Source organism: Drosophila mojavensis, unplaced genomic scaffold, assembly GCF_018153725.1.
Source record: "Drosophila mojavensis isolate 15081-1352.22 unplaced genomic scaffold, ASM1815372v1 contig_49, whole genome shotgun sequence".
NCBI classification, from domain to species: domain Eukaryota; kingdom Metazoa; phylum Arthropoda; class Insecta; order Diptera; family Drosophilidae; genus Drosophila; species Drosophila mojavensis.
In genome coordinates this window covers 2,870,205-2,881,333 of record NW_025318872.1, presented here as the reverse complement: position 1 = coordinate 2,881,333, position 11,129 = coordinate 2,870,205, and the positions used below count along the sequence as shown (strand labels likewise).

The 11,129-nt window shown below is 42.7% G+C and overlaps 2 protein-coding genes across 3 annotated transcripts; both read right to left on the bottom strand.

The window, feature by feature from the left end:
* Positions 1-3,762: 3,762 nt before the first annotated feature.
* Positions 3,763-5,841, bottom strand: LOC6578000 (P protein). The gene has a single exon (XM_002003895.1). It carries the CDS (start codon positions 5,839-5,841, stop codon positions 3,763-3,765), a length of 2,079 nt encoding a protein of 692 aa, XP_002003931.1.
* Positions 5,842-6,904: 1,063 nt separating this feature from the next.
* LOC6577999 (P protein) lies at positions 6,905-9,753 on the bottom strand. Of its 2 annotated transcripts, none has more exons than XM_002003894.4 (2): positions 9,662-9,753; positions 6,905-9,593 (listed from the first exon to the last, which is right to left on the bottom strand). In XM_002003894.4, exon 2 carries the CDS (start codon positions 9,575-9,577, stop codon positions 7,466-7,468), a length of 2,112 nt encoding a protein of 703 aa, XP_002003930.1. In that variant the 5' UTR covers positions 9,578-9,593; positions 9,662-9,753; the 3' UTR covers positions 6,905-7,465. The 2 variants fall into 2 exon arrangements, with proteins under 2 accessions (XP_002003930.1, XP_032585130.1); XM_032729239.2 differs by having other exon boundaries at positions 9,655-9,671.
* Positions 9,754-11,129: the final 1,376 nt, after the last annotated feature.

Here is an 11,129-nt window from a genome sequence, read left to right as displayed (position 1 = left end):
ACAGTCCTCTTGCGAGTAGATTGCGGTGTCTCAACAGTCTGTCACTGTACCTGCTTGTGTGCCTGCCAATCTGCTCTTCGACAGTATGCAGCTTTAAATCTTTGTGTAGTGTGGATCCGCGTACATACCAGGGACAGTTTGTGATCTGTCGAAGTACTCTATTTTGCAGTACTTGGATTCTTTTATAGTTGGATTTGGCAGCAATCCCCCAAATCTGCACTCCATAAAGCCATATAGGCAAAATACAATGAACGTATACCGCTCGTTTGCATCTTAGCGGCAATGTGCTTTTTCTGTTGTTTAGCCACCGCAATTGCTGCAGTCTATGGCGACATTTCTTGGCTGCAGCTTTAAGGTGTGGCCCAAAGGTGAGGCGCTTGTCCAAAATGATGCCAAGGTATTTCACTTGCGACGGCTGTTCCAGGGCAACCCCTTCTAGGTGAATTGGAGGGGTCTGCATTGCTTTTTTGAGGGTGAAACATGGGTTTGTGGTTTTCAACGGATTAATTTTCATATTCCAACGTTTACACCATGCAGCAAGAGTTTCGAGATACCTTTGTAGGCCTGCACTGGCCTCTGCGCAACTTTTTGAGTTGTAAATAACTGCGATGTCATCGGCATATGTCGCAATAATAGCCTTGGCAGGATCATCCATATGCTCAGAGGTGGGGCTTGGTATATCCGAGATATATAAGGAAAAGAGCAGTGGACCTAGGACACTGCCTTGTGGCACACCTGCTCTCATTGTATAGGTGGCCGAGTATATGTCCTTTACCCTGACTTTAAATTCTCGTCCCTCCAAATATGACCTTAGAAGGCAGTAATATGGGGATGGTAAGAGGTTTTTTATTTTGCACAGCAGACCATCGTGCCATACCTTGTCAAATGCTTGCTGCATGTCAATGAAGGCAGCGTTTGAAAACTCCAGATCGTCATACGCCTGCATGATGTGCTTTACCAATCTATGGACCTGCTCCACCGTCCCGTGTCCCTCTCGAAAACCAAATTGGTGATCCGGCATAGTATTGCACTGGCTTATATTGGCGGAGATTCGATTTGCAATAGTTCTCTCCCATAACTTAGACAGAGAAGGTAGGAGACTTATTGGCCGATAAGACTCTGGATCCGTTTCTGGCTTGCCTGGCTTGTGTATCATTGTAATTGCTGCTAATTTCCATTGCTTTGGGAACACTTGCAGCCTGACGATAGCATTGAAAATTGAAACTATATAGAGTAGCGCTCTTACAGGCAGGGCCTTCAGCGTGGCATTGCAAATCCTGTCAATACCCGGAGCTTTGTTTTTTGGCAATGAACGTATAATTTCTGTTACTTCCTCAATCTCTATAGGCTTAATAGGCAAGGACATTTGTAGTGGGGTCTCTAGGCTTAGTTGAGTCTCTCTTCTCTGCTCTAAAGTGGCATATTCAAAGCTGCTGAAACGCTCCGCGAGATGGTATCCGAACGCATTGGCCTGCTCCCAATCATTTTTCGCAAGCTCACCATCGTGACATCTGACGGGGACTTGTCTGAAGGGTTGTTTCTTGAGCGATTTTGTGCATTTCCATAGAGAGTAGTTGGCATCAATTGTATAATCCATGGAAGCGAGTTTCTGCTCAAAGAAATCACTTCTGATTTCCCTTAGGAGGTAACGTAGCTCTCTTGCAGCTCGATTCCACAGAAGTCGGTCCCAAGTGCAACGTATCTACTTCTTTTTTTGTTCTTTGTTTAGTATGACAGTAGGCAGGGCAACAAAGTTCTAACAAATATTTTGGGTATCGTTCCTCCAAAATTCCATAGCACAGCTACGGGGGCATCGAGTCCTCGTTGCTTCGACTGTCAGTCGCCGACATAGGAAATTTTTGTGATTTATATCACAATTTACTGGCATTCGTTGGGCGCAGTAGCTCGCCGGCATTCGTTACTGCTCGGTTATTGAATTAGATGAGGTCGGGCGCTGACCGTGGGTTAGTCCTAGTGCCAGCTCTGTCGATGATAAATCAACGTGCTAACCAATTCCTTCGCTCGCTTTCGCCCTGTTGCTATCCCAAAGAACGACAACAATTGCTCACGTGTCTTCGGGTTAACAAAACGTAAGCCTTTTGTTTAGTGGCACGGTGCGCAGTTTTGTATTGTTTTCTTTTCTTCTTTTTTTTTTTTTTTTTCTTTATTATTATTATTTAGGAACCAGTCGGCTTCATAAATTGCCAACGCTTTTGTTTTCAAACGTTTCGCTTGAGTTATTTTTAATTTCATGGGTGCAATTTCTCAGTGTCAGTTGCTCTCCAGCCTGTCACTGGCAGAATGCCACTAAAGTTTTGAGGTGGGACTCAAGAGGGGGATGGAGAGAGAAAGAGCGAGGAGGAGACACAGCGAATGAGTGAGTTGAAGAATATGGCACTCATTAGCTGGTCACTTTCTTTTGTTTTGCGTATAAATATTTCATTTTAAAAGCGGCCCAAAAATTCATGCCGAATGCTTGTGCTGCTTGTGTGAAATTAAATTAGAGCCGCTTCAGTAATTAAGTAAGCCTCTTGTTGTACCCTTTCCAAGGTCAAATGCCAGTACAATGCCAACGCTCTAATGCCTCATAATCTCTACATATAGTAAACGTTCATTGAGTGGGGGCGAACAAATTAAATTTCCCTATACGTACAACATAAAACTGAATAATTCTTTACTGAAATCCTCTTTAGAACTTTAAATACAAGGAATGCTGCCGTTCTATGCAAATCTTATGAATGTCGCCAAATCAACACTATATTGAAGCTATATAACTGAACGAATGGGAGTAATATAAATAAAATAAATGTAAGAACCCTTTTTCTTATGTCCACTTGAATGTTTAAGGACTCATCAATCATGGCAGAGACACACAAAAACTTTAACTTTGCTCTGATCACTTCGCAAATGCAAGAATATTTTGCGAAAACAAAAAATTCTTCTACAGATGCCACAAATTTCGGAATCTTATGTTGGCATTGCAAAAGATTTATGGCCAAAGCACCAGGCTCGGAGCACATGTGAGCGCAGCAATTTACGTCGCAAGACAACAAACGAAAGCCATCAAAATCCCTGCCCGTATGGCAAAACAACAACAACAACGAATGCAAACAAACAAACAAATGTAGTTTTCAGTCGCATTTGACTGATTGTTGAAATGAGGCGCATGCACTGGAAAAAAAAAATGTGTTTATTGATTTTATGGATATGCACTTTAGGAGCTGTGCGCGCGCCTGTGGCTGTTCGCATGCCGCCGCCCATTGACATGCGTTTGATTGATTGCCCAAGAGGCAAGGAGCAGAGGGCCAAAACAATGGCCACAAGGAATTACACAACACACAACCAAGCATAACGCACCAAAAGCAACAACAAAACTATCAAACAATAAAAACATTTTCGGCTTATCTGGAGAGCACTTTAGCTTAGTTTATTTATTGCCCGCATGTTGCTCCACATTTTATGTGTCCCTAATAAACGTTACGTAGATAAATTGTTTGTAATTACCGTTGAAATGGCGAGAAAAATACCGACTTTATTTTAACCGATGTATAACAGTTATGCCAATAATAGAAGGTAGCAAGTGGTAAAAATACGTTATCTGTTCTCAATTATGGTTACTTCTATGTACAATTTAGGTAATTTTCGACCAAATGAGACCAACGAGTCCTGGAGCTTCACAAGGGCACTCCATGGCATAGGAGTTTTTGTAGATGAAATGAGAATTTTGTTTTGAGAAGCCATAAATAAAAGTGGAAGCTATAACTAGGCCGAAGGGCCGTGCCAGTTACAAACTAGATGTGCAATTAATAGATATATGGTTGACATCATCAACGTCGCCACTGTTATAGGAAAGCCGATCACGAAGAAACGTTTATACGTATATCGGTAGCCTTCTTGATGGGCCAATCCGGATGCTAGCACATTGGCTAAAGAACAAATTAGATTTGAATTTTCGCCGAAGGAAGAGCCGTAGGCGATGGACCACAGGAGCGGTGCAAAGGGCAAATTGCAGTCGACGCTCATGCTGATGGCCTCGTTGACCATCAATGTTTTCATCATCATGTTAGGCATAATGGCGGACTCAATGGCCGCCACCGCAGTTAACACTAAGATGCTGACGGCCAGCTGGCGGTCCTTTCTCGTATTGCTGACAATCTTGTGAATCGTCTTGATCGTCCAGTAATCGATACCCAGGTAGCGAATCGATTTGAATAGAACCATCAATGCAGCGAAGAATATTAAGGACCTCCAATCAATTCGCGCCAACAGTACGTCGAGCTCCTGCAGGTTGCCCAAGATGAGCAGCAGCACTGTGGCGAACAGTGCTATCCAGTTTGGTGTCAAATGGTGGAGATTGTTATCTATTGTGGGCAGGCAGAGGACAAATAGAACGGCCAGGGAAATACAGGAGCCGACGAGCAACGGAATATTCCTCACTATACAGTTGGCCTTCAAATCGGATAGGGTTGACGTGAAATCCACCTCCTCTCTCTCTCCGTTCTGTTCAATCTCAATCCTCCTCAGCTGCGTAATACGATTGTTCTGATACTGACTTAGATGAACACCGACTTTTTTCAATTTGTCGGCGCGAATTTGAAGCGATGTTATCGATCCAATTACTGTACTCCTGCTATATAAATATTTCTTAAGAAATCCGTAGAGCACTCCGTAGGCAACCGCCAAACTCAGAATCACGCCCGGAAATATGTGCAGAACATAGTTGCTATAGGTGATATGCTGCGCCTCGAGGAACGGAGCGATATCAAGCTTCAAAATCGAGTCCTTATTCAAAGGGGACAATACATTTCCGATGTTGGCGAACATCGTAATACTCATGAGGACAATTGTGGTGCACAGCGCCAATTTTTGACACAGCCGCAATGTAATCGGGCCCATTAGCAGTACCATTGTCACATTGTCGAGTATGGCGGAGAAGATCGCCGCGCAGGCGCACAGAATGAGGACGAGTAGCCAGGGCTTACCGCGTGAGGCCTCATATGTGATGGCGGCTATGAAATCAAAGACAACCGTCTCGTCCACAATTCTGACTATTAACATGAGGAAAAAGACATACATCAGGCAATCTAGGTGGATCAATTGCACGAATTCGGTCAATTGAGGACGCGCATTCATCATGCACAGCAGTCCGATTCCCCCCATGGAAGTGAGCAGGGCCACAAGTGCACGATCCGCCAGATCCCATATGATCAGCACATAAAAAAAAATAAGCAGCAATATTCCGCCCGCGACACCGACATGCGTGCTAACCGGGTTATAATTGACGACTACGAATAGGGCGAAGGCCCGATTGTGGTAATTTGTGAGTATTATATTGAGCTCGTAGTATTCCCCATGGCTTGTCGACTGATGGATTCCCTCCGATTGTTTTTTTTTGGTTTTGAGTGTGAACTGCTTACTTATCTTATAGCTCATGGCGTCCTGATCGGCGAGCAAGAAGAGGAACAACGTGTCGGATTCCAGTTCCGTCTCATTGGCCATCGCATTGAAGCTCTTGATTTTAACTTTGATATGAGGATCTAAATCGGTTGCCTGCTCGGGATTTGTGATTAGCCTCTTGTTGAGGGGACCGGAAAAGTTAATGTCTATATCACTTTGATGTGTTTTATCCCTCGACCTGATTACATACTTCCTGTACGGCAGCACTGGCACGAGAAAGGTACTTGGTACTTTCGGCGTAGTCGTGATAAGATATGCTGAAGAGTACAGCCAGACTGACAGAAACAAACAAAACTTGACAATGTTGCAAATCTTCCGGGGAAGCTTGTTGTTGTCTTCCGTGTCCACACGGTAGTTGCTGAAAGTGTGGCCAGCACTATCCATATATATAAATAGTGGCGTATATAGTTGACAATATAATGTTCTGATAGAGACCGCACATCCGATTTAGGTGATACCACTTCTTTTGTTAAATTCTAGCAGCTAGAAGATATATCTCCCATCTCACCTTCCTTAAACTATTCAATTTACGATCAATTATATTCATGGCAGCTTTTCAAATTTTCAACTCAATTAATGACTCAGAATTCAATGGCATATTACGATATGATATACTAATTTTAACTAATCACAAAAATGCAAAACAAAACTGAAACAAGAGTGCTCTTGTCCGAGTTTCTATCTCTTTTATCTTTTCTAATCGATAGACGGGCATGGCTCTATACGACAAGTATACCTTATGAGGTCGATCACGCCTCTTTCTGCCTTTTGCGTACATTTTTTTTAATAAATTCCAATTTTCACTGGGTCCAGGTAATAATGAGTATGGGATAGGATAGCCAGCAGACCATGCAGAAACCTAGTCTTAAGATAACTATAGAGCAAAAGAAACTGCTGTCTATCCCATATAGTAATTATAAATATTAATGTTCACGAAATATTTAGCATATAACACTAAGCCTTAAGCACATATATTCTTAGCTATGCGCGTTTGTTTGCCTATACATCTGTATATGTGTCTCTCTGTTTGTCTTTTTGTCCATCTCGCAGTCTGCCTCCTTAACAAAAGCAAGGGATGAAGAAGAACTAAATTTTCTTTATGTTTGCAGCAGTATTCACTTGGTATTTTAAACGAACCGAGAATGCTTGAAGCAGCTGATTGATTGAGCAGCAATTACTCCCATTGGTCGACAATCTCTACCTGGCAACGGGCTCTACATTTACGGTCAAGAGGGCTAAATCGACTCATCCTTCTGCCTGTTACATACTTTTCGCAAAACCATTATACCCTGATTTCCCATTTTCTGAACATTGCATGAAAGAAATTCATTTATAACTGAATTTTGATAAAGGGTTTGAAACAGTCCTCAATGCAGTGCATAAGATTGTTGCAAAATTAAATAAAATAAATGTATTAAGACCTTTTTTAAATTGAAAAAACTTATGCTTCTATTTGCCATATACACAAGACGCATGGATTTTATAAGCCTTCGCACTTTATAACGCCAGCTTTTTATTTATACTATTTATATTTATAAATTATCGATTTTGTAAAGCGCCCGTTCGTCCGCCTGTCCGTCTGTTTTTGAGAGGTATTGTCCATCGATCGAGATATGCAACACAATTCACGTTGCTTGAGAGACAACCATTTGACATGAATAGGAGCACAAGTTCTCATGGCCACTGGCCTCAGACCCATTGATGACAGCTTCCGCTTGCTGCCCACGCGCCTGAACGAGGGTAAGGGACAAGGCGTCAATGTCCAATAGATGCATATATGAGTTGCTGAACGTCACGGCTGCTCAAATTCGTTAACTATGTATTAATAAACATCCAATTATAATATTATTTATCAGCGAGCTTTCCTTGGGCCACTTCCGCATCTCGTGCTTATACGCCTACATTCCCACATTTTGTCATTGAAAAGTTTACTGGCTAAACGAAAATTATGAAGAAATGTTGAGCTATGGCAAGTTTCTGACGGACGAAGACAGAGATAGACCTCAGCCTAGTGCCATTGAAAAATTCCGTGGGCGATGAGCAGATAAAGCGAAGCAATGCTGTTCGTGATTATCATGATAGGAAAGCCATACTTGAAGAACTCGTAAAAGGTGATCTTATAGCCATGCTGGTTGGCAATGCTAGAGGCGGCCACATTTGCCGTAGTCGAATACAAGCTGCCGTTGCCGCCGAAGCATATCGCATAGGTGAGAGCCCATACCAATGGGACCAAGGGTATATTAATCCGCTCACTGAGGGCCACTTGGATGGTGAGCCTGAGCAGCATTGTGGCAATTGGAATGTTCTCGATGAAAATCGACAAGGCCGCGCTTATCCACAGGACAACCATAATGGATGTAACGACCTGATATTGCGGATCCACATTCGCAATTATGTTGATCGCTAACTCAGCCAGCCAATGGATCAGGCCCAGCTCCGCGCAGACCTCAATGAGCACGAACAGTGCGCTGAAGAACAACAGCATGGACCAGTCGATCCGCATGAACACGGCGGTAAGGTCCTGCGAATCGTAGAGTATCAGCAGCAGCATCGAGGCCATCAGAGCGGTCCAGGACAGTGTGGCGCCCGCAAAGAAGGGCAACGAGTGCAGCAACCACAGCACTATGGCAAATAAGAAGCAAATAGCACACTTGATTAGTAACGGCTTATCCTGCACCTTGTACTTGGACTCCATCATAGCGAGCGTTTCAATGTAGTTAGAGGCAGCCATGATTCGAAAAACTGTTGTTTCTGAATACTTTTTCGAACTTAACTTTGGATTGGCCAGGGGCATGGACATCATTGGTGGAGCTCGTCCCTCGCCCATTCGCTTGGCTAGGATTCTCAGTGAGTTATTCGTTTGCTCCTCGGCACCATGGGTCAGACTCTTGCGCAGTATCAGGTAAATGTACGTCCAAGCAGCGAAAAGGCTCAGCACCACGCCCGGGAACATATGAATGAAAAACATGCTGAAGTCGACGCCCTTGCTCATGACATGGGCGTTCGTCGCAATGAGGACAGTTGGTGGGTCCCCAATGGGCGTCAATGCGCAGCCAATGTTCGAGAAGATCGCCACACAGATCAGCACGGTGGTGGTGCGCAGGCTCATGCACTCGCACAGACGGATCACAACTGGCACCATAATCATCAGTATGGTGACCAGCTCCAGGAATCCGGCCAGTATTACGCTGATCAGGCAGAGGAGGCCCACGAGCAGCCAGGCACGACCCTTGGACAGGCGATAGGCCAGCACCGCGATATAGCCAAAGACGCCGGTCTCCGATATAATGCTCACTATTATCATCATGCCAAAAAGCAGCGCCAGCGTGTGAATATCGATCCATGACAATATTTTTCTCATCGATGGCAGTTCATCAAAGATACACAGCACTCCTATCGCGCACGATGTGATGAGGACGGCGGCAAACGTGGGATCCGTAATATCCAAGATGATAACTGCATACAGAGAGCAAAGCAATATACCTGCTGCGACTACGCCGTATACCAACTCCACCGGACTGATATTAGTTTTGATTTTGAGTGCAAATATATCATTGATGGAATTCTTTAATATCACCTGAATTTTATATTGGTCGCCTGCGGATAACGCCGCGATATCTGGGGTATCTGGGTATTGGGGTGTCAACTTAAACAATTTTTGCACATTAGCTAAATGCGAACGTCGCTGCGCATATTTCATCAAATAGACGGTCCAATTTTCCGATAACTGTTCCGTCCGGTTCAAATTAATATTGAAAATTCGCACTCTAATTGACAAATATTTTTGGGAATCTGCTGCCAGGCGTGGATAATTGGTGACCTCCTTATCGAAATTTCCATTCAACATAACCTTTATTTTATTGTTTTTTAGCTTTCCCGTGACATCCAAATACTTTATTGATTTCTGCTCTAAGGCCACAACTCTTTCCTGCACAACCGTTCTTGACGTAATACACATATTAACCACAAAGAATATCCACATGATAAGAAATATGACCATCTTTATGATTAAGGCTATATAACGCCGAATGCGACGGCGACGCTCTTGCTCTGGAGTTAATTCGAGCTCTTCATCGTCAAAATACGAGCCACGCCTCTTATATGTACCACTGGTATCCATATTTCACTGGATCCACCTATAAAGATATAAAAAGTACAGATAGAAATTAGAATTTTAGAGATTATAAACCGGTGTACAACAAACCCTATCATAGACTTTCTAGTTCTTGATTTGTAAACTGACATTTTCTTTTTCTATTTTCCAAATGACTACTATAAAATAGTTACTCAGCGTCACTTAACGTCATAAATATGAGATAGCTGGCTATCCATACATGAACTGAAACCAGTAAGAAGACTCCAGTCGAGACTGCTCGACTAGGAGATACCCTGAACCCTCTAAGCAGATATTCGACTCATTCTGCACTTCTTTTATGCACACATGCATACACACGCATCCACACGCACGTATATCACGCGCTCTGCTGCATTGCGGTGTGGGCAATATTATGAGAATTTATTATTTGAATAATTTCTCTTATAGAGCGTGATCAAAAGGTTGTACAAAGTTCACAAATCTCTAAAAAAAAAAAAAAAAAAAAAAAAAATCTATTTTTCGATTATTCTCGATAAAAAGATTATCGGGTGACTTATCGAAAAAAATTCGATAAACGTGTACTGCGTATGGTATACACGAGAATGCAGGCCAAATTTCAGCTCTCTAGCTCTTATATCTTCTGAGATCGGCTTGCTTATACGGACGGACGGACGGACAGACGAACATGACTATATCGACTAAGCTCGTCATCCTGATGAAGAATATATATACTTTATGGGGTCTGCGATGATTCCTTCTGCCTGTTACATACTTTTCACAAAACCATTATACCCTGATTTCCTATTTTCAATGGGTTCAGGGTATAAAAAACCATTTTACCCTGATTTCCCATTTTCAATGGGTTCAGGGTATAACTAACTTTCAAGGTATAACTATTTACTTTAAAACCATCAATTAAAAGCCTTATTGAGCCTTTTATGAGGAATATATATCATTTATATATGTAATACCGACTCCGTATATCAATTTAATCAGGCTAATTTGAATTTTGAATTTGAAGTAAAGAGCTCATCAAATAATTCGATTCCACATAATTCTCATATTCAGACTAATTCGAGGCCTGAATGAACTTGTGGCAGTCTTCGCTTCAGTCTAGCCAATTAAATTATGTTTATCTCGCGTTGGTTTATTATTAAATCAGCATGCAATAAGGTCTCGTCCCTACACACACACACACGTACAGAGAAAGCATGGGCCACCATGCACAGCAACTCCGATGTGTATCGCACATAATTCATCGTCATCGGTTTGCTACGTTATGAATTAAATTTCAATATGCTTCAACGTGCTCATCATTTATTAAAGACACTCCACTGAAATGCCAATAAGATGAGCAACAGCAGCAACAGCAAGTCCTTGGCGAATACCTTTGCTGCAGCCGCTGCTTCAGAGGAAGCTGAAATTCTGTTGAGAGCGTGGCGCAGCGTCGATTGCAATTTCCGTTTGTCACATTTCTCTAAATGGAAATTTATGCAGCTGGCTCACTTTTGATTCCCAGCAAGCACAAGGACTATCAGGCAGTTTGTTCATACCACCTGCCTACCCACTTGCCAAC